The 22,776-nt window shown below is 42.1% G+C and overlaps 3 protein-coding genes across 3 annotated transcripts; 2 read left to right on the forward strand and 1 right to left on the reverse strand.

Annotated features, from left to right (window-relative positions):
• The first annotated feature begins 363 nt into the window (after window positions 1-363).
• Window positions 364-9,099, forward strand: LOC118230319 (armadillo-like helical domain-containing protein 4). Its single transcript, XM_035423202.1, has 8 exons — window positions 364-642; window positions 1,678-2,681; window positions 3,306-3,776; window positions 3,880-4,038; window positions 4,121-4,279; window positions 5,410-5,441; window positions 5,923-6,057; window positions 7,023-9,099. Exons 2-8 carry the CDS (start codon window positions 1,742-1,744, stop codon window positions 7,089-7,091), a joined length of 1,965 nt encoding a protein of 654 aa, XP_035279093.1. The 5' UTR covers window positions 364-642; window positions 1,678-1,741; the 3' UTR covers window positions 7,092-9,099.
• A 1,603-nt stretch (window positions 9,100-10,702) lies between these two features.
• LOC118230320 lies at window positions 10,703-16,767 on the reverse strand. The gene is made up of 4 exons (XM_035423203.1): window positions 15,695-16,767; window positions 14,008-14,131; window positions 11,661-11,716; window positions 10,703-10,994 (listed from the first exon to the last, which is right to left on the reverse strand). The coding sequence occupies exons 1-4, from the start codon at window positions 16,565-16,567 to the stop codon at window positions 10,857-10,859; spliced, it is 1,191 nt and encodes a 396-aa protein (XP_035279094.1). The 5' UTR covers window positions 16,568-16,767; the 3' UTR covers window positions 10,703-10,856.
• A 4,374-nt stretch (window positions 16,768-21,141) lies between these two features.
• LOC118230565 (histone H1.3-like) lies at window positions 21,142-22,028 on the forward strand. The gene has a single exon (XM_035423676.1). The coding sequence runs from the start codon at window positions 21,143-21,145 to the stop codon at window positions 21,578-21,580; it is 438 nt and encodes a 145-aa protein (XP_035279567.1). The 5' UTR covers window position 21,142; the 3' UTR covers window positions 21,581-22,028.
• The last annotated feature ends 748 nt before the right edge of the window (window positions 22,029-22,776 follow it).

A 22,776-nucleotide genomic window follows, 5' to 3' on the forward strand; every position in this document is an offset into this window, starting at 1 on the left:
TGCAGTTTATCAGCGCCTATTATTTCACCAACATGACTCAAGTGGGGTGTTATCCATTCAGCACCGCATTTTTTAGAAATTTGCAAATGTTTGCAATTATACCTGTATTATTGTCATAGGCCCACCAAAAGCAAGAACAAATAGCTTTGTTTCGCCACTGTGGTTTTTTTTTTTTTTTGTGTGTGTGTAGGCTTCGCAAGTAGTCTACGAGTATTGCTATAATTACATTTCCATGAATGCTATCGAACATGATAATATTCGAAAATGGAAGAAAAAAATAGGCCATTCAAAAAGAAACAATAATAAATAATAATACAATACATTGTACAATATGTATTTCCCAGATACACAGGCGAAAACTAAACATAAAAGAACCGGCTGCAACCCACCACCAGCTCCACTAGTTGTACCGGGGCGCGCACACGGACGCAGATCAGGAACGCGCTCGCCGAGCCTTTCGCATTGTCAAATTCAGCGGTCCAAAACCATTCAGTCTGCGTAGCCTACTTCAGATCAATAAAAGCTGCTTCTATTATTAAATCACAGACTGCAAGTGGTAGCCTATGCTTGGCTTTCAGAACATGTTCATTTGCGTACTTCTTGCTAAATGAGCTAAATATCACATCCGATGTTTTACGGCAGGTAAGGACAAATGCATATATTTATTCTTACTTTAATATTTACCGATGTGCTGGTTATTATATGAAAATATACTGTTGTCACTTATATAATTTATGCTTTCATCGGAATATCAAGTGTATCGAATTATATATATGGCTGCAATGCATTTATACGATAAACAACCGGAACACCTGAAATAATAATAAAAATAAATTATCGCGTTGAGCATCGTCATTTGAAATATTATAGCCTACACCTCGTGTCTAATTACACTAAAATGCATCGCAGATTCACCGCAGTATATGCGTATAGCTGACTGCGTTTTGAGTCACAGTTGCAGTAAACTGTCTTAAAATTCGTTTTCACTGTGTGAGACGATGATGCAGGCTACTTTCTGTGGCGGATTACAGTAATTTATGAGGTTAAGTGTTTATAAAGTTTCGTTTGCATGATGGTAATGGTCAACCTATTGGAACAAGTAGCAGCAATAAACTAGTTGTGATAGCCTTATTTTGGCTGTAAACAATACGTGGCTGCAAGATATATAACGAAAATGGAGAAGAACAACACAGAAGTGCACAGATCAGATTATGTGATGTTGACCTGCTACCCGCCCGCCTTTGTTATTCGGTGATGATAACACAGCCGGTCTCCTGAGGACCAGGGTCCAATGAGAATCGCAATGAGAATTCTTTTGCTTCGCTGGCTTTGCCTGTCTGCCTGGGCCTCTGCCTTTATTTCGTATTGTTTGACCGTTTTACTGTACTTACGTGCACAATAATGTAACGGTTAACTAAACACAATGTGCTTCAGTGATGGTCAGTTATTGATTTTTATGTAGCTTGTGCTACTAATTGTACTACAGTTGTTCATACTGGTGTTAGTAATGTTGGCATCACTAATAATGCAAATGTTAATATCTAATGTCATTCATCATTACAATTATATAATAGAATACACAGTATCACTGTAACTACTTGACAATGTGTGAGCTCTTAAAATGAGGTTAAACCTTTTTCTTTACTTCATTTATCTTTTCAATGGCTCCTCCTTAAGGCTTTGGACCTGCCTGTTATTACTCCACCTGCTAAGGCATTCAATGCCCTCCTTAAAGTGAGAGATGATTGGTCATGCAACTGTTCAGACCCTCCTTTTGGTTGGGGCTGGGCTCCTGGCCAATGCAGCAGTCCTGGAGAAAATGTTAGGGGATGCTGAAGGTCCTGCCCCGGGAAGCAGTGTGGACGAAGCTCTTAGGAGTAGCCCTGAGAGGGGGCCCCATCTTGGAAGCCTGTCCTGGGAGGAGGAGCCAGGTGGAAGGTTTCCAGCTGAATCCCAGCCAGGCACCACTGAGCAGACCGTGTCTGGGTCCCTGCTGACTGTGGAAAAGGCCACTGAGATCATCTCTGTGGACACAGAGATGCAGATGGATTCAGAACCCAAAGGGGCTACACCAGGGACCAAAGAAAGTGACCATGCAGGTGTGCCAGGGACCAAAATAACTGACCGTGCAGCTACACTAGGGACCAAATCAGCTGACCGTGCAACTACACCAGGGACCAAAGTAGCTGGCCATACAGCACACAATCCACAGGCTTCCTCCACGGCTCTGTCTGTACCGGAGACCAGTGGCGGAGAGGCAAGGCTCAGCAGTGCAGAGGAGGCGGGGTCGAGAGAGATGTTGAGTATTGATGATGGCCAACAAGGGGCATACTCAACGAAGACTCCCTTCCTCAAGCCACCAGGCCTCCCCACCCAGACCCAGGCTGAAGAGACAGCAGAGTCATTGGGGCCTTTTCTGACAGGCACTCTCAGCACAGATGGCCTTGAGCTGAAACTCACAGCAGTCCCAGGAGATGTTCAGACCTCCACCCCCACAACGCTGGAGGCGCACTTCCCCCTGACCCCAAATAGTTACCGAGGACCGGCCACTACGGCAGTTGGCCCTCTTCAGCCTAGCCCCCCAGGAGAAGAAAGAGAGCCGGCACCTTCTCAGCCGTTGGAAGCAGAGCAGGGGGTCTTCGACATTACCAGTGTTTCAGGAGCGTCTCAGCAGGATGGAGGTAAGATAGGGGTGTGTATGCAATCCATAGCAGAAGGCAATAGGGGCTGTGAGGCTCCAATAAAAAAATCTCTTTGTAGCCAGTGGATGCCATTTGGGCATGTGGGCAGCTGTAGGCTGGCTGATATATCTATTACAGTCAGGGTGGCTAAGTGATGTGCTGTGCTGAGTCAGCATCAGAAGTGGCACTGGAGGAATAACTCCTACATCATTATTTTCCTTTCATGTGCCATTCCTGTACTAATACAACAACAAACTGGTGGGCGATTTACACATGCAGGGCCCATGTGAGCAAATGCTGAATTCAAACAGTGAATTCCAGTGTTGCTGCACAAGGACTCATGTTAAAGACAGATAGAAGATAAGAGACCTGTGCTCTGCTGCCAGTGATCCTCCTATCGGTGTGCAGAGCCTCTCAGATCTGTATGTCCCATTTAGAATTCCAGCAGGGGCTGTAGGTAGCCTAATTAATTGCTATTTTTGACTCTGGAAACGAGTACATGGGGTCTGTGATAGAACATGACCGTTGGACTGGATCCAATTTAAGTGTTTGTCTCCCACAGCTATTTGATGGCGGATGGACTCTGATTGGTCAGCGTCTGTTTTCTTTTCTCTTACTTGACAGTGCTGGAAAAGGAGGGCGGACCACTCTTTACTGATCTCGAGGCTGGTCCCACCCCTCTCTCTGGCAGTGTGCGGATATCTGCCAGACCGTTGGATCACACTGTCTCAGAGGACATGGCTTTTGGATTGGACAGCGAGGGAACTCTTTTCCCTGAGAACCTCCCCCTGTTGTTTGAACCCTTGGACGATGTTGATCCAGAGGTGATGGCCACCATGCCCCCTGGTGGTTCCCTGATGACATTGCAGCCATCCAGTGAGATGCAATCAGAGGTGGAGCTTGTTGACCTGGCGACTGCTGATGCGGACCCCTCCATCTCAGACGAGTCTCTTCCTGCTCCGTCTGACTCGCTCTCCTTGCCGTGGCAGATGTCTGGCTCAGAGATCCCCAATGCTGTGAGCACTCCAGTGCTGCTGTCTCTCACAGCACCCCCTTCAGACTTCCCGCCCAAACACGGAAGCAGGAACCCTGAGGGTGAGAGAAAGTGAATTTTAGTGTGAGTGCACAACGATGTTGGTCATTCAGATCTCGTAATGTTGTCAGCTGCATGTTTTTTTTTGTTGTATTTTTATTACAGAATATGGCGCAGCTGATGCAGCTACGGAGTCCCATCCCATTTTCACCAATGCCCCACCCCCAAGTGCTACTGGGCAGACCGTCTTGACAACTGTTGCCAAGACAACTGGCCTGTTGCTGCCTAAACCTATGTCAGGACTGGAAGAACTAGAGTATGAAGGTGCGTGTTCACATGGGGAGGGCTCTGTAAGACAGAAATAGGCTGTCTGGTTTTACATGGCTTAACTTGGCTTGTCTTGCAGAAGAACATGATGAGGAGGAGGAGGATGAGGACACGGAGGATTCAGAGGAAGATGAAAGCCAAGAGGAGGATATGGAGCCCCCTGTGCCACCTCCTACGCCCCCCGCATACAGCCGCATCCCACGCCCACCTCTGTGGGTGCAGCGCAACCACGGCCTGGGTGAGAGAGAGAGAGAGAGAGAGAGAGAGAGAGAGAGAGAGACGCATGTCCATTCAATGGTTAAAAAACATATCTTGTCAGAATAGACTAAAACAGGTTCTGAGAATTGCAAAAGAAAGAGGAATGAAATGGGGTCTTTTATTGAACAGGTTGCATGTATAACAGTCATTGAAGTGCATGTTATTATAGAGTGCATAACAAACAGAAATGGAACAGCTACTGTGTTAGAATGTCCGCTAGAGGGAGAAGTTGTACCATGGATGAAAACTGGCTCATTTTGGAACAGAAATTCAAAATACATCCCTAATTCCTTCAGCAGTTCTACAGATCTGGGGCTCCAAGACCAGGTGTGCATAACTCTGGTCCTGGAGGATTGGTGTGTGTGCTGATTTTTTGTTCCAAATAAATACCATGGTTTCATTTTCTGAACAGCTGCACTAAACACCAGTGTTGGTTTACTCCTATATTGGACCAGAGCAAAATCTTTTCAGTGAGGATGCATGTGCTATTGAAAGCAGAAACATATGATTTTAAAACAAAATTTCAGATAAAGTACATTTTTGGACTAATGAAATAAGTGCAGTGCATGGAAGACAATCCTGAAGTGGATTGGTCCATGTTGTACACCCCTGCCATACAATTTTTAAAACAAAACACGACAGGAATATTGTGAGTAGCATGGCTTCATAAATATCATTATTTTCTACTACTAATCTATTACCTAAGTCTGACTTAGTGTCACATTGCATACATGTTTTTAAAATACGCTTGTGTGGGAGGAAGGGTCAAATAAATATCTTAATAAAGATGAACTTCATTATGCTATGTGGGAAAGAGGGATTGAGAGGGAGGGACCCAAAATCATCTATGTACCTGGAAACCATTTCAATCAGTCTGGGATACCAAGTATAAAAAATTTTAAGAATGTCCTTGTCCAGGCAAAAGTAAAAACTGGAGCATTCAAAACATATTTGCACATTTTGAGTGCTCCAGTTTCTCAAAGGAATCTGGAGCTGCAGCCCCAAAAAAGCCTAAATAGAGAAGGCATAAAACAGCACTTGGTCAGTTTTACTAGTCCAGCCTGACAACTCATTTGTATAGCCAAACAATTTTTAATTTTTTTTCTGCAGTGCGCAGCTGGGTAGAGAAGATCAGAGATGAGGTAAGATCACCACGATAAATGTCCCCTATAAAGTGACCATTTTTATTGTACAAGAGGACACAAGCCAAAAACAAGGTAATTGATGATACCCAAGTGCTGTTCCCTTGAAAATTGCCTGCACTTTATACCAGCTGAAATGTAATTTCTGACTGGTGCTTAAAAATGAGCCGTGATTTCTTGTATGTGAAGGCGGGTGTTGGGCCTGTAATTAGAGCTCAAATGGCATGCCTCAAGACAAAGGCTGTTGTGTGTGTACCTTGTGTACAGTATGTACCTTATGCAAATGACTAAAAACTATCAGTGTGCTCAGCAGAGTAAGAAAAACTGCAAGCTCATTAGCCTGTAGGCTAGTGGTGCCAATCGTTATAAAGAAAAATGCCAGCTCCATCCTTCAGCCCAGCTCAGTTCAGCTCTTGCATGTGGTCATGTGATGCGCTGTATACCAGCCCGTCTCTCAGCGCTGCCCTTTTATGGCTGCCAGGCGGGATACGTGTCTGGGATGCTGGCACCGGTGGGCATTGGCATCGCAGGCGCTCTTGTCATCCTGGGAATTCTCTACAGCATCAGGGCGGTTCACCGCAAGAGGAGAAACAACATCAAACAGCAGCGGAGGAAGGTGAGAAAAAGATATAGAGAGAGGACTATGACCATTGATGTGTTGGGCCACCAGTTTGTCTCCACCATGTGACCTACAAGGTTTTAAACTTGTGTTTCAATGGTTAGCCTCCAGGGGTCCCCATAGACAGTCAAGGGACTAATCATACACTTGTGTTTCTAATTGAGACATTCATAAAAACAATTAGTTGATCTCCTTTGGGGAGAGTCAGGAAGGAAAGTTGACATGGATGGAAGATTAAATGCTGTGAAAAGCATGTCTTTGAGCCAGTGGCCCTCACTCCTGGAGAGCCTCTGGGACTGCTGGCTTTCATTGATACTCAGCACTTGAGTAACACACCAATTGATCAGTTAAAGCAGTTTGTTATGCAGTTCATTCAGGTCACCTAGTTTCTTGAGTTTGAATCAGTTGCTGATCTTAAGGAAAAATAAAAACCAGTAGACTCATTAATACATGTATATAGCAAAATATTGAATATTTCTTGCAAGTTGGCAAAAACAACAACAAAAAAGGTTTATTTTTATCCATGACTTTATGAACAATGATTCATATCAGTGAGTTTTGGATTCCCTGTTTCTTGCTTTACTCTAGTTCAGAGAGCAACCGTTTTACACTGAGTTTGTTCTATCGTCACTATTTGTGTTGATACTGTACATTGTTCCGTCACATATTTTGCTTCATACATTGTATGAACATAAAAGTTTTTATTGCTGGAATATAGCAATAAATATAGCTATATTATTTAGATATTAAATATTGCTTTTGCAATGTTTACCGGTTTCTATTCCTAGCCAATAAGGCATTTTAAATTTCAATTGGAAGAGAAGACAGGAGCTGGTATGGGAGAGGGGGAGAGACAGAGAGAGGCAGCGAGGGAGAAAGCTTATCTCAAACTCTGACTTTGCTTCAGAGCAATGGCTGTGGTTTTCTTAAGTAGTGTGTGCCATGTGTATTTGTCCACACAGCAGAGACAGATGACCAGCCGCCAGGACCAGGCTATGCTCCTGGCCGACAGCTCAGAGGACGAGCTTTAGCAACTGCCTCAGCAGCGCTGCAAAAGCATCGAGAGGTGATCCAGCACCCGTGGAGCCAACATGGCTACCACTGCCATGCCAGGGCCCCTTTTACATTTTGACCCCATAGGATCCCAAGATCAATGTGTTCAGCGTCAACCGTGAGAGTGCTCTGAGGCATCGCTGTCTTTCTGCTATGAGCACTGAAGAGAGCAGCAGCCATGTGGTACATTAAAGAGAGTGTTTGATCACCACACCAAAGTTACAGATTTGATCATTAATGGACCTTGTCCTTGCTGAACATTTGATTGTATACTGTTGGGAATATTCAGAAAATGGAGCCTTTTTTTTCCCTGTTGAACGTCACAAGGAATAGGTTATTTGTTCACAGGTAATACATGTAAGCAGCTGACTCAAATTGTTTTTGGTGTTCTGTCAGATACACTCACTTGCAGCAAGGTGATGTGGCCAATCAGATTCTTAGTTAGCGAAATCACTGTGCCAGAAATTCAATGACACTGCCCTCTAGGAACCATTATATCATCAAGCATCTAACTTGCATAGCTGTAATGTTTTGCTATATTGGAATTACTGTAAATGCTTTGTGTATTATCACAGCTTAGTGTACATACTGTAAATATGGATGAGCTTTTTGAATGTGCATTTAGACGTAACCTGTTAATGTTAATAATGTCAATAACATGTTTATAACTTGTATAATGTTAACTCATTATTTTGCCTTCTAGAACAGGTTATTAGTGACATCTTCTTTTCAGTTGAAGCATGAGGGAGGAAGAATGGTATTTGAAAGTCTTTCTGTGATGGCACTCTTATACTGCTACCGAATCAGGAGCATTATTGTTCCACGGGCAGAGCTACCGAGGTCACACTTAACACTACTAATGTACACTAACGTGTAAGCTAATGCGATTATTTACTTCTAACTGTATAACACACGAGGCAGTTGACAAATAGGAACGCAAATATGGTATGTGTACATTAACAAAACATAGAATTTAAGCCTTAATTAACTCAATAGGTTCTATTATTTACCATAGCAGTGTAATTACCCATTTTATAAAGGTATTTAATTTATTAAAAGCAGTTCTATGTGTAATGGCTTAGAATGGGATATTTGTGTGGCTAACTGGCTAACTGGAAAATCTACACATTGTTTAAATAACTAGTGTGAGATGCCATCATAGTATATATATCCATTAATATTCTATATTAATATTCTTAAAATACAGTGTAGTGCACAGCCAAAAGGCAAGAGATTTCCGAACAAGTTAAATCTACCTAATCTACAAATCCGAAACAATCTACCATTTAGAAATGGCAGTGGACCAACCTAATGAGGTATCTAGAATAAATCAAAACACATCTTCTGCACTAACCTGCATTTACATGTACCTTAAATGGCTTGGTTCCCACAGGAAAACTGGGGGATTTTAAAAAAATCTATTCAACCCAATACTTTGCAAAATGGTCTATTATTTCAGTATTTACTATGTTTAGGTCAGATTTTTTAGAACAAATAAAGAGGACAGGCCATGTCAAATTTATTAGTCTTCAGTGTCCTTGGGGTTTTGGTATAAAATTGTACAATAAATGGTTGCTACAACGCACGTGGCTTTAGAGATACAGTAAAAAGGGGAATTGAATAGGTGAAGCCAATTAGACAACTCTTTCGCAACGCATTTCTCAATCTGAAGATGAGGGATTTTGTTCTAAGCTTCATGTGTTCTTGACTACATTCATGTATTATTGTACTTATTCATATTTTGAAGCAGGAAAAATAACAAGCCAAGGAAAGCCAATGAAACCATGACATGGTAACTAGGTAACAGAAACTTTCGTCAATCATTACTGTTTCAAAGGCTACTCCCTCCAGTCAGATTCCTACCTTTGTAACGATGTCACTGAAGTTTGACTTGTCCACGCTGATGTCTCATTTGCAAAATTAACCAATCAAGAACTTGTACATAAAGGATGAAAGATTGAATAAACCATATTTTGGTCGATTGGGGTCTGCCGTTGTGGAGAGTGGGATTCTCTATCCGTCAGTGGCACATTGTCATTGACTCGGGCAAAGGAACAGAGTAACAAGAATGTAATTTAGTCAAAAGGGACCACGTACACACTCAGGATATACCATGCAACAATACTCACGTGCACACATACCTCAAAGATTAATTTCATCAAGACACTCCGTCAGTGGAATTCTCTTATATACACATATACATACATTTTAAAAAACACCAGAAGACATAAAATGCATAATCTTTCTTTTATTTGCCTGGATGAAGTTCAATAAAAGGCAAAAGGGTGCCGTCTGTTTTTTTCCTTGTCGGTTTTAAATACTTAAAAACTTTTTTGAGGTTGAGGGTCTCCTGGTTTCACAGCGATTGAGCAGACGTGAAATGGGAAAAGGGGCGCAGGAGAGATTCGTGGAGGTGCAGATAAATGTGAGGAGAAGGCAGCGCGCATTTTGGTTTTGTTTTCCGCAAATCTGCCTTGCTCTCACAGAGAAACGCAATGTTCCAGGACTGTAGATGACCTGTTACCAGGCAACGGCAGAGCAAATTGGATTCCACCTGCCTCTCAAGATTATTTTGGGTTCTGTGGCAAACTACTGGCAGCAACGTGCAAAATTTATTTTGACAGAAGGGAATCCACCGACCTCAAATAAACTAAAACAGCAGCATGTGCAATCTAACACTGGGATTTAAAACTCCACAACTCTCCATCCACCCCCCACCCCCGAACCCCCCCCCCCAAAAAAAAAAAAAATCAAACCAATTTACACAGTGAATGCATCATCCCCAATGACACCTGATCAACACTGTCAATTAAGGGATCGTAAAAGACTAGTAACTTGCTTCCTTCTCATGTTTTGGGACAGGTTTGTTGGCTGGCAGTAGATTAAGGAGCACTAGTCTGCACCTGTCAGTCATCCAACTGGCTTCTGCCAGAGGTCTGAATGTGCATTAAATAAATATATATATATTTGTGTATGTATATATATTCTCTCTCTTTGCTTGCACATATGCATTAATGTGCTCTCTCACTGTATGAACAACAGCCAGGGCATAGCACCACAAAAATATGCACACCATACACATGCATGAAGGCACCCACACACACACACTCCTTCACCTCACCGCTGCACACACACACACACACTCGCACACATACTAGCACTTGACCAACATTCACTTCTCCCAAAGCCACCCCCCCCCCTCCACGTCACCACACGCTTATATCAACTTAATAAAAAGGAGAAAAAATAAAATAAAAAGAAATTCCACAAGTAACCATAGGCAAATTGTTTCGCATTTATCCCTGCATTGCATTCAGTGCGGCTTCCTCTTTTCATTACTGTCGTTTGTGGAATAAAAAAAAAAGTCACAAGGGAGCCTTTTCTTTCTTCCTGGCCTGAAGCGTGGACAGGTGATTGGTTCTGCCCGCCTTTGGGCTCGCCCCCCCGGCTACCCCGGAAACGATGCCAGTCTGTGACCTTAACCAGGGGCCGCTCGCCACGCCCTGCTTCCTGAGACGGGACGTCCAAGATGGCGGCGATGTCCTGGAACCTTCGGGTGTCCGACCCCCCCCCCCCCCCCCCCCCCCCGTTCGCTTAACTCAACCTCCCTCTCTCCGAACACAAACTATCCTTTTTTTAAAACGCACCTCCATGTTGGCTTGCCTTTTCTTAATTGTTCAGAAGAGGCCCGTTCCTCAAACCGGTTTCCTGGCTGGAGTTAGAATGGGAAGAGGGGAGGCGGGCTAGCGAAGCCAGAGTTTGAGCCGCAGGGCGTCCACCCCGTTCAAATAGTATCGGAAGAGCCGTTTGTCCCTCACGAAGCCCAGGTTCTCGTAGAGTTTCAATGCCGGCTTGTTGGTGATCTCGGTTTCCAGCACCACCTGTGCAAGGACAGAGACCCAAATGGGTGAGCGGCAGATCTCCGTAGCGATTCTTACATTACATTACATTACAGGCATTTGGCAGACGCTCTTATCCAGAGCATTTAAGCACGTTGCAGGCAGTCTTAAAAAAGTACATGAATCTTTGGCGGGATGACCTATTCACTCTGGCCACTACAGAAGCGAAACCATCCAGTGAATTTGCACAGCGCAATAAAAAAACATGCCCTGTGACACAGCAATCGAGGAAAATCAACAGGAGACACCAACAACATTTCAGGTACTGCAAGAGCAGCGTAGTGATATGAGAACCAGGCTTGATATCCAAATTTTACAGGTATGTTCCACATTGGGAAAATGCCACCCAATTCCCTCAGTAAATTTGGTAAACATCCAGCAGTATAAAAAAAATAATATGGAAATTAAATATATATTTCTTTGTTTCTCAATGAGTGTGTAAATGTTCCAGACAAGGGTGCGTAACAAGTAAGGAAAAATACAATAATTTAAAGTTTACAGTTATAAGAGACGTAGTTTAATCCGTATTGCTGCCAGTATATATTTTTACTGTTATGTATTTAAAGATGTGTATAAACTGGAGAACAAATACAGCAGAATAATCTATTCCACACAGTTGTTTGTTTGCAGCCCAGCTGGAAGACCTACCTCATCGCAGTCTCCTTCCACCATGGCATAGATGGCTTTCTTCACCAGATTGGTGCCTGAAACACATGAGTGCAGCTAAGGTCAGAGGCAATTGGGGGGGAGTATTTTTTTATGTCAATTTTATGTCATTTTATTTGTTACCATAATGCCTACATTAAAAAAAATGTTTTACTTGAAATGCTGACATAGTAATTCAATCACAAAGTATGCAGTGTTTAGTGATGACTAGGACAGAATAAGTGGGGTTGCCAATTTTTCTAAAGCATGTGACCCATAGGGATTTAAACGTTCCTTGCAATCAATATTCTTGTGGCAACCTCATTAGCTAATAAAATGTCTTGTGAATTGCAATCCTCAAAAATGCCATTTCTTTTTCTAACACATTGAAAGAGGAAGTGAAGTTATCATGAATAGAACGTCAAAAAAAAGTCTGAGCGTCCAAGAGTATCAGTATCCACCGGGCACACGCACACACACACACAAAGTTTGCTATTAGCGAATGCATACATGCACAGAAAATAACAACAGAACAACATTTAAAATATAAAAGCACCATCTCTGGTGTTGTTGTACAGGTATCTGCCGACAGGGATTTGACTGACGCACTTCTGAACACAAACATTCCACTAGAAAAACGGGATAATCCCAAATGATGTGCATTTCCTCAATAAGTACGCAAGCGACGGCAGGGCAATCCCCTCTGCAAAGCAGCCCAGGCAGAAATGCGTGCCACTGGCCACTAAAGCATGTAACGCACATAGGGAAAACAAAATGGAACTGGTCGAGTCAGCCGACACAGTCTGAGGTCACAGATGGGTCAAAGATTCTGTTCCGGACCTCACATTGCTTTCACCAGGAAAACCAATTATATCTACTATGAAAGCAGTCCTTGCTGCTGTAAATTACCGTTCGGCTACAGACGACCTCGAGATTACAACAGTGTGACTGCGTTCGTCTCGGATGCTACAAAGTTCGGCCTACGTGTTGAAAGCATGAAAGGAAACCCTCAAAAGCGAATGCCAAATGCAGTTCATTTAAGCTGCAATGCCCACAAGGTGGCACGGGGCAAGAGGGAATTTCCCCAGAGTTGTCTAAACCGTGGAAGTGGTTAAAAACGTTACTAAGATCAAGCATGAAAGCACGCATGTAGCACAGCGTTTCTAAGGAATGCAATAGCAGAGTAAGGTTCAGATCTACCACTGAAACATCTGAGCCAGGCAAAATATATTAGATATTGGGACAGTGCTATTCCGCTGTGTCATACAACTCACAGCACCTCAATTTTTACTGCAGATGGAACAGGCCTACATCTGACATCTGACCAAATACTGCTGCACTGGCACAGCTGAGGGAGTTGTTGTGTGACAACGTTTTAGAGGCACAGCTCATATTAATCACGAACATAGTAAAAGCCTTACTGAAATAGTAGGGAGAGAAGAAAGAAAGGTAGGGAAATCAGAATAGCCTACATGACACTGACAGTAAGACAGAACAGCTCAAAAAAAAATAGAAAGCCGAACACTGGCCCAACAGATGGCCAGCGCAGCCAAAATAATAAATAGCCAATGTGCCAAAACATTCAGAGCAGTTGGGGAGAGACTGACAAAATACTAACACTGACGCACTCCAAAAATATATTTCTAGAGGCTTTCAGGGTTTTTTGACCCCAAGCAAGTCTGCACACTTGACAAAACTCCACCCGGACTCGATTCCATGATCGAATAAAAATGGTTCTTCAACATCTCTAGGACAGAGGTCAGTAACTTTTTCCAAATACTGCGCAGAAAGCTAAATGATACTTGTCCAACTTGGATGCATCTGTTCATGTGGACAAGTTTACAACAAGCATTGACAAACAATGACAGAAGATACAGTTTAAAAAACTGACCCCTGTTTTAATCAGTTTCATTGTTTATTAGCCAATGTCTGCTGCAAATCATTTTATTATTATTAATAGCCTCCCACTTATTCTTTGTGTAGGCTACTGTCCACTGATGGGGGGGACCCATATAGCACAATACTAAGCGCAACTGTCACATGTCTGTCTGTAGTTCAAACAGCCACACTGAATAATGCATATGAACCGAGCATTTCTGCCTGTCAATCATCATTGAGTGGCAATCTACTCATCAATGTGATTGATAAATGATAATTGCTATCATATTGTTATGATAACATGCAATCAGAGAAGGTTCCACTGACCTGATGCTGAGGGTTGATTGAAATGCAGGTGGGAAAATGGCTTTTGATCGTGACAGCCATTAGACTATTAGATTTTATTACTACTTTATTCCGTCATTCACATCCTTAGCTATAACAGGCTGCACATAGCATGGAGACTACTCACCGATGCTTTTCCTGCGGTACTTGGAGTCCACTGCAAGCATGGCGATGTATCCACGCCGAAACATCTTCTTGTGCATGTCCAGCTTACAGACAATGGCGCCAACACACTCTTGCTGCACCATGGCCTGCAGGGGGTGTCGAAGAGCAAAATGGGAGGAAAGGAGGGATGAGTCAGTTACTAATTACAGGACATGAAGAAACACTGCTGCAGTTTCAGGCAACATAAAATTAATACAGCATAACACTGTGCAAAAAGGCCAGGAATCCTGTCTAGTAAGTAGAATATTGCAGGGGAAATTCCCAGGTGTGACAAAACCATGAGAATGGCACTTCAGTTGAAGCTCATCAATAAATACCCAGCTAAATATGAAAGAAAAATGTCACAAGAAAAGAAAGAGAATGAAAGAAATTTTCAAGTCACACAAAATACCCAGATTCCCCTCACATTTGAAAAATGCCATCGATTCAAGGCATCTGGATGCTTATCCAGGCCTCCTCAACTCCATCCAGCTGGGTTATCACCTTTCTTTATGGCACTAAAATAAACAAAACAGGAGAGACACTAACCTGGCCACATGAAAACAACGCTAGGCTAAACATGGCTTTTACGAAGCTGTGTGAAACTAAAGCCATTTGAGGACCAAGGCTCTATGGTCACAAATTCAAGGGCCAGGTTTGCCTGGGCAATGAACTGTTCTAAAGTGAACAGGCAGTAGGCACTCTGGTGGACAGATGGTCATTAACTAAGTAGTTTAACAGCTGAAATTCAATACACAGTCTTTGTAAGAGTATTGCTTCCTATGCAACATGAGTGTGCTCTGATTGAAGCCTGGTGGCAGGTAGTTTAAGTAAGAGATGATTAGGGTGTTGGGGATATGCAGTGCTTCTTGTACACAGCCACACATGATTGGACCCGATACTCTTCCCAACCCATTCTGTCATTTGCTGAAAAATGAAAGAAAATAACATACACAGCACCCCCACTGTACACTGGGAGAAACCAGTTGTCACTTCAAAATTCATCACCCAGACTGCCACAGTGCCAATTTTATCTGGAAACATTGTATAATAATAATAATAATAATAATACTAATGTTGCCCAATATCCGATAAAATAAATCCGATTTCAAGGATATTTTGCAAAATCTTATCTCAAGTTGTCACTTCAATTGCAATACACTTTACAGAGAAAGTGTTAGAGCCTGAGAACACCACATACAGCATAGAGACAGTCAACGGTCACTGGAGAAGATTACGAAGAGTTAGGCTGTTCTGCTAAACTATGCGAGAGTGTGATAACTTAAGACGCATTCAAAAAGCGGAACATTACATAATATTTCAGCAAGCACACTGGGGGTGAGTCCAAACCCAAATATTTTCACCTGTTTGACAAGTACCGGAGCTATCTACCATCAGCCCCTTAGCAAACCAGCCTTTGACATGCACACCTAGTGTACTTACTGGTTGCAATAGCCTACGTTTACAAACACACAGGTCATGGAAATACATAAAACATGCTGTGGACAGCACTTGGCATATCATACCTATCGATATAAGTTTACTTTACCGAATGTTTCGTCCGCACATAAATGTAGACTCGAATTTACAAAAGTTACTTATAATTTCTAAGGCGTGTCAGTTCATGTCAGGCAAACCCCACATAACCCCTGACAACGTTGTGTACATACCAAAAAGCACAGCTGGGGCCAGTTGTGGATAAAGTACCGATAGGTGTAAATGGAATAGGGCTCCGACAAATCCTTGGTAATCAGTCTCATAATGTCCGGCATCTGCAACTCGGATTCATATCGTGCGTACTGGATGTCGTCGTCTTCCCCCTCTCCTCTGTCAGGGAAGGAATTCAGATCTAGCCTCTCCATTTCCACCACCGGTGCATGTGAAGTATCAGGTGCCCCTCCAGACACCGGCATTCCGAGGCTATCCCCGTCCGGTGGATCACCAAGGGAAGGCCGGGGCTCAGTCCTGGCGTGGTAGCCCGTGCCATCAACCTCGTTAACTAGCCGACCGCAGTTCGCTTCAGTTCTAGACAAGGTCAACATACTGTTTATACAGTTGTTGTTAGAATGTGAACAGTTATTTTTTGAACACTGGTTATGTTCCTGTCTGGAGTCGCTACGGTTTTTGTCGCTTAGGTTATTGTTCTGTGGTGCGCGTTCCTCGGCCTCGCCTCTACCATCACAGTGCTCTCCGGGTCCTCCTCTCTGGTTGTCGGGTTGTCTATGAGATGGGTGGTGGAGGTGACTGAGGTTGCTGAGTTGAAGGCCGTCTTCAGCGGAACTGGGAACGCCGTTGAATTGCTGCTGTTGCGGTTGTGTATTGAAGAAGGAACCTGACGAGTGTGAGAACAAATGGTTCTGGGTAGTTTTGTTTGCCCCCTTCCCACCACTTACTAGTCCTGTCACGGGGATCACTGTATTTCCTCGTCCGCAGTCCCTTTTATCTCCTTCCCCGGGTACGGCGCACCCACCCCCGGTGAAGGGAATAATTTCAGCCGGGGACGCAGACAATGCGCTACTAGGCCCAGGCGGCAATTCAGCCATCCCACCTCATTCAGGGGGAAAAAAAGGACGAAAAATACGAAAGAATATGTGATCGCTGTGGAGAGGGAGATCTGAACGAGCCTGTAGATTCAGTAGAAATAACTCTATAAAAAATGTCAAATATTTATATTACTGTCATATGGCTCGCCTCTACGTTCCCCGTTTCTTTCCCTTCAGTTCCTCGCTGCCGTAAAGTGCACTCGCAGTGAACGTCAGTGGAGCTGAGGTTTACGACAGGCGCGTGGGGGATTTTCCCTTCACAGCAGTCTGATAGAGGTCTAGTTTTAATATTCACTTTTATCCAAAATATTAATATATATTTCCTTGTGTTGTTTTTGTGTTATTATTATTATTATTATTAGTATTATTATTATTATTATTATAACAAAAATAATACTAATGTTTTACATTAAGTATATATACTAACAATAATAATGCAAAGTTAGCTGTTGTGGTAAACAGCTAACTTTGCTGTTGCTAAACTTTGTTATCTCAGGTTGTGATCGCTGTGATTGACTTTTGCAATCCTTTTCTATCTGAAGAGAAAAGTTGTCACACCAGCCTATATATCCCACATTTGTAAATGATTTGGTTATGTTGGCAAACAGTGCACAAGTTCCAGATTAGCAATTGTGTTCTTTGAGATTGATCTTTCATGCACACCAAAATGCTGAAGGGTAGTTCAATAGGATTTGAATTTGAATAGGTGGTGGGAGCCAATGAGAGATTTTTTTCAAGTGGCTCAGATTTCCTGGTAGCGCCACTGCTTAAGCCACATGACTGTTGGTGATTACATTGTCAAACAATCCACTGATTAAAATGGTTAAAAAATTTTTTTAAAAAGGTTTTATGAAATCCACCATTAATATTCTTAAATTGGTACCCACTACACCCCACAGTGTGTCTAGAATCTCCATATTATCATGATTTATAACCACACAGTGAACTCAACTGTAGGCCACTATTTTAAAACACACATGCACATATCCTTGTGGTTTATGAAAAGACTTCTGGAGCCTTCATTTACACCCTTAGGATTCGGGCTTTCCATAAACAATGTGCATTTTAAAATAGGTGTAGCCAACAGTTCAGTTCACCGTGTGGTTATAAATCATGATTTTATGGAAACCCAGGCCCACTGTGAGGTGTAGTGGGTACACATTATAAAGCATATGAATGGTGGCCTCCATAACACCTTTTTACCATTAATCATGGATTTTCAGGCAATTAGCTGGTCCCCTTTTAAAACTTCAGGCTCTGTATTGTAGCTGAGGTTAATTGTCTACTGTTTAGTGGTAATGCGGTGTGTGTAGACTGGCCCATATAAAACATAAATGTGAGTTTGCAGTTTTTACACGTTTGCCTGTGGCGCCCTCAAGTGGAAACAAGCCAAGCACTGTTTGGAGTTTAGACTGACAGTGCATCATTCTGGGTAGATCAAAGCCAGATCAAGTTGTCTTCTTCACTCTGCAGCAGTTTTAGTACGTTTGAAGTAAACAACATTCTGTCAATAAAAGCTCCAATTGGAAATGGTATCTGCTTTCCACTGATCTTGGTTGCCAGGAAATCAATATTCAATTTGTTTAGGTTTGTACACATGTAGTGAGTGAAGGCGTGGATTAGGGCAATAGGGACCTACAGTGGTTGAAATGGGTCAATTACTGGATTACTTTGGTGAAAGGAGAACAAACTGTATATAATTTGGTTCTGTGCTGCTAGGGCTACATGATTTATAATATGGTATAATTGTGTCGAATGTGTATTGTATTGTGTCAGCAATATACCCTGTGATTCAGGGTACAATGCTGTTAGGCTAAAGACCCACAGCAACAACAAAACGTGACTGGGCCCAGGAAGTGCTTAGAAACAATGGGATTTTCCATAGAGGTAAACTAAAAAATCGGATCTTCTTATGAGGAAACAATTACACAACCACGTTCTCCGTTGATGTTTTTTGAATATGAGTTGATTGTTAAAAATAATAACAACAATTATAAAAATTAAAAAAAAAAAAAAACTCGTTTTCGATACCAGATATCGTTAAAAAACTACGAACTGATATGCGAAACACGTCGTTTGGGGAAAGAGGTTGTGAAATTGTTTGCTCATGAGAACGTACAATCTTTTAAATTTTCTGCGTGGGAAATCCCATTGTTTCAAACCACTTAGCAACGAGGTTCAGTAATTTTTTTAGAATGGCGGGACATGGCAGAGCGATCACGGTCTCTAAAATGGCGGAACTCGATGTTTGAGTGCGCTGAATGTAGCTCTCACATTTTCCAAAATAAATGTTAATTGTTGTCTGGTGTCTGAATAGCATTGAAAACCAGGAGTGGGGGAGGAGAGTGAAAGTAGGCTTAAGGGAGGAAAATGACTTTGAAAAGGACGAGATTCACCCCGTTTTCTTGCGTGTCAACAATAGCTTGGGAATCATAAGCTAAACATTGCGATCTTTAGTTTCGGCGATCATTGTCGGCGTCAACTGCTGGCACGCAGTTCATTAAGATATTTGCTAGGTTCATGCACTGCGGTGCTAATAATACCAAACATCAGGCCTATAGAGATCGACTTCTTGGAAAATGCCACAAGAACTGACCGAAAAGTAAAATTTAGTAAAATAAGTAAAACTTACTCTGCTTTCAATATCATATAGCCTGCATTTAGCGCAATGAAATAGCCTACGACATTTCGCAAAAGATAAGCACAATCAGCACTTTCATTTCATTTGGCCCAAGCCAAGGACATAACTCAGAACAGGGGTTACATTATTCATAATTCATTTTTTCGAAGATGGAAAGATTCAGCGGTAAATGACGATGATAGTTTTTCGTTAAAAACTAGGCCTCTTCAGCTCTATGTTTGTCCGGCTTTAGGCGCCATATGATGTAAACCAATAAGATATCAGTTTTATGAGGCTTGTTCGCAACTTCCAATGAAAACCAATTAAATAATTCGACGTTTATTTGCATATCATTCATATATATTGAAGGTCCTGTAACTGATGAACAGCAATTTGATAGATAGTTGTGAAGTGTGTCATGGCAGGACAAGTGAGGTCGCCGAGGAAATCGCCTTCTAAAAAAGGTCTGAAGAGAACGAAAAGAAGTGGAGTTAAGCGTCGAAGGTCCAGAAAAGAGAGCTATGCGATTTATGTGTACAAAGTGCTGAAGCAGGTCCACCCAGATACTGGCATCTCCGCTAAGGCAATGAAAATCATGAACAGTTTCGTCAACGACATCTTCGGGCGAATTGCTGGAGAGGCGTCCCGGTTGACCCATTACAACAAGCGGACTACCATCTCTTCTAGGGAAATCCAGACCGCTGTGCGCCTTTTGTTGCCCGGAGAGTTGGCAAAGCATGCTGTGTCTGAGGGCACTAAGGCTGTCACCAAGTACACTAATTCAAAGTAAAATAAGAACTAAACTACACCACACCAAAGGCTCTTTTGAGAGCCACCCATGGGCCTAAAAGCTTAAACCATTGAATAGTTTAAAATGGGGGAAGCCGTGTATATTGAGTGACGTATGAGATGTGGGCATTTGTGTGAAATAGAATTAAATTCATTAAGTAAATGCTGTGACATTTTGAACTCGTATAACGTGAATGCAAGTTTAGACAACTTGGTTATGATGGTAGGTAAAGCCAATCAGTAATTTCTAGCCCCCTTAAAAAAATTTTAAATTACAAATGGGTCTAAAAACCATAATGAGCATTGCAATCACTAGTTTCGTAGCTATAATCGTAGCTTCCCATAATCGGGTACAGTGTGAGCTAGCGATATATAAGCCTCTATTTTCCAGTAAATCCCCCACACCTCGTTATATTTTATTGTATGTTCTATTTCCCCTTTCGAACAATAGTTTCGCCTACGTCATCACACTGCCTCATTGACTTGAGTAATCTTTAGACTGAATGCATCAACTTTTTATAGCCTATTCTGCGATTGGTTGGTAACGTTTATCGTAAGAACCTCTTCTGAAATAGTTCCATTTATCTCTGTTGCGCGATTAGGTTATTTAAAATATATTTTCATCATCTGACTCCATTCTAGTCAGACTCCGTCTTGTGTGCTTTTTAAGTACCAATGATGACACATTTCAAAATTAATTTAAAAGATTTTCATACTTACAACATATTTTCACAGAATTAGGGCCTTGTGTTAAAGACTAGCAAGTAATGTTAAAGTGAATACAACGTTAAACCAATTTTCTGTTAGAAATACTACTGTTTGAGCAAAGCATAAAGATCGATCCACAGACAGAGATTAGTTTTTGGGTGAACTACCCGAAAACGCTGCAAGGATCTTTGCTTAACGCATTGCTTTAATTTCAGTGCAAAGGGATTATGTCAACGTGTCACCTTTTGAAAGATGAACATAGTTTTACATGGGATTATTCTGCAAATGCTATATAAAAGAAAACACAAACAGCCAGGATGTAATAATCACACAGTCGCGCGCGTGGTCAATTGAAACTAAACGGTCCTCATGTCACGTTTAAATGACACCCCCAGCGTACAGTAAGGCTTATTCAAAACTGATCGGTTAATTGATTTATTGCAAAGAATCAAGCGAACATGGCTCGAAAGAAAGCCGCTGCTAGGCCCATGAAAACGTGTTGCAGCACCACCAACGTTGCAGCGTTGATCGTGGAAGCCGTATCGGGCTCCAAGGAGAAGAGCGGCGTGTCCATGGCTGCCCTGCAGAAGGCTCTTACTGCTGGAGGTTATGACGTGGCACACAACGTCTCCCGCGTGAAACAAGCGGTGAAGAGCCTTGTGAGTAACGGAACCCTGCTTCAGTCGAAGGGACCAGGCGCAGTCTGTTTTATCCTAAATGCTGGATCTTCACAATCCCCCTCGAAGACGCGTGCAGCAGGCAGCCCGAGTCCGAAGAAAACCAAGAAAACTACGCCCAGGAAGGCGAAGAGGAGTCCCAGGAAGGCGACCAGGAGTCCCAGAAAAGGAAAGTCCGCCAGACCCAAAAAAGCCAAGACAGCCCGCAGGAAGAAATGATTTCTCGGTTGAATTTCTTGCCACGAACAACAAAGGCTCTTTTAAGAGCCGCCCAACTATTAATACATTAAGGCGCAGAAAAATTCATTTTACTGTCAAACGAATCGCTTACAGTGTGAGATTATTTGTTCCTGTTCATCTGACTGGATGAAAGTTTCTTACTATGCATATTTACTATGAACAATCGTGATTAAGGCTTTTTCAACTCCAAGATTGACAGATGGCATGCTAGTGGAGTTAGGCTACCACTTATTTGCTAGACGTTGTTTACTTGCTATTAACAGGCTTGTCGGGGGCTGCGCGATTCAAGGTAGTCAGCTCTCACCAGATATAGTAAAGACGTACAACTAATGAACTACATAATAACAGTGTTTACAACAGTATTACTTCAAAATTTGACTTCTTATCACTCCAGCACCTTCCGCGATCCCGACCAGGAAAACGCGGGTATAGATAATGGATGAATGGATGGACCCGACCCCCCTTATTATGTATTTATTTATTAATAACACCCCCCCCCCCCATCATTATATATTTATTAATACATAATAAATAAGTCATATATTTATTTATTATTAAACAAATACATAATAACAGTACAGCACTACCAACGGATTCTGTTTCTAAAATAAACATTTATTAGAATTTAGAACAGGTTTAATTTTTTTTTCAACGGTCGATCGTTAGAATTGAAATGGTGATTACGTAATTCTTGTCCGGACGTGTGTGTCGGGGGTGGAGTCAGATAGTTCATTCAAATCAAGTCATAGTGAAGGGGTATCAATTACGGATTGCGCTTCTATTTCTGTTGTAAAGGTGTCTTTCTCCTGGTAGCAATGATGGAAATGTCATAGGCACCAATAGGACATGTTTCTCTTTATGCAAGAACAGATAATTTAATTAATCTTTATTCAACAATGATTTACGACAGGCTGTAGTAGCCTATGTTTCGATTATATCTCAGCTAAGGGGTGTTGTTCGCAAACTGTTGTTTAATGTGTTATTAATTTGCCGACCAATATGAAGTACTGAAAAAAAAATTCCAAACAACTTCAGCATTAAATACTTGTGGTGAAAACTCTTAAAATATTACTTTTCAATCAGTTTACACACTACATACATGGGGCACTCACATTCTCCCTTTAGATTGGATGCAATATCATTCGAATCATTGAATGTGCTATATAAAACTTTAG

Source organism: Anguilla anguilla, chromosome 6 (assembly GCF_013347855.1).
Source record: "Anguilla anguilla isolate fAngAng1 chromosome 6, fAngAng1.pri, whole genome shotgun sequence".
Classification (NCBI taxonomy): domain Eukaryota; kingdom Metazoa; phylum Chordata; class Actinopteri; order Anguilliformes; family Anguillidae; genus Anguilla; species Anguilla anguilla.

Excerpts from the sequence above, each read along its gene's own strand:
- LOC118230320 (XM_035423203.1), bottom strand. The coding sequence starts at position 16,567 with ATGGCTGAATTGCCGCCTGGGCCTAGTAGCGCATTGTCTGCGTCCCCG. Across the intron at positions 11,717-14,007 it reads GTACCGCAGGAAAAGCATCG|GCACCAATCTGGTGAAGAAA; the intron begins GTGAGTAGTCTC and ends CATGTGTTTCAG. Across the intron at positions 10,995-11,660 it reads TGGAAGGAGACTGCGATGAG|GTGGTGCTGGAAACCGAGAT; the intron begins GTAGGTCTTCCA and ends GTCCTTGCACAG.
- LOC118230319 (XM_035423202.1), top strand. The coding sequence starts at position 1,742 with ATGATTGGTCATGCAACTGTTCAGACCCTCCTTTTGGTTGGGGCTGGG. Across the intron at positions 3,777-3,879 it reads CGGAAGCAGGAACCCTGAGG|AATATGGCGCAGCTGATGCA; the intron begins GTGAGAGAAAGT and ends TTTTTATTACAG. Across the intron at positions 4,280-5,409 it reads GCAGCGCAACCACGGCCTGG|TGCGCAGCTGGGTAGAGAAG; the intron begins GTGAGAGAGAGA and ends TTTTTTCTGCAG.
- LOC118230565 (XM_035423676.1), top strand. The coding sequence starts at position 21,143 with ATGGCTCGAAAGAAAGCCGCTGCTAGGCCCATGAAAACGTGTTGCAGC.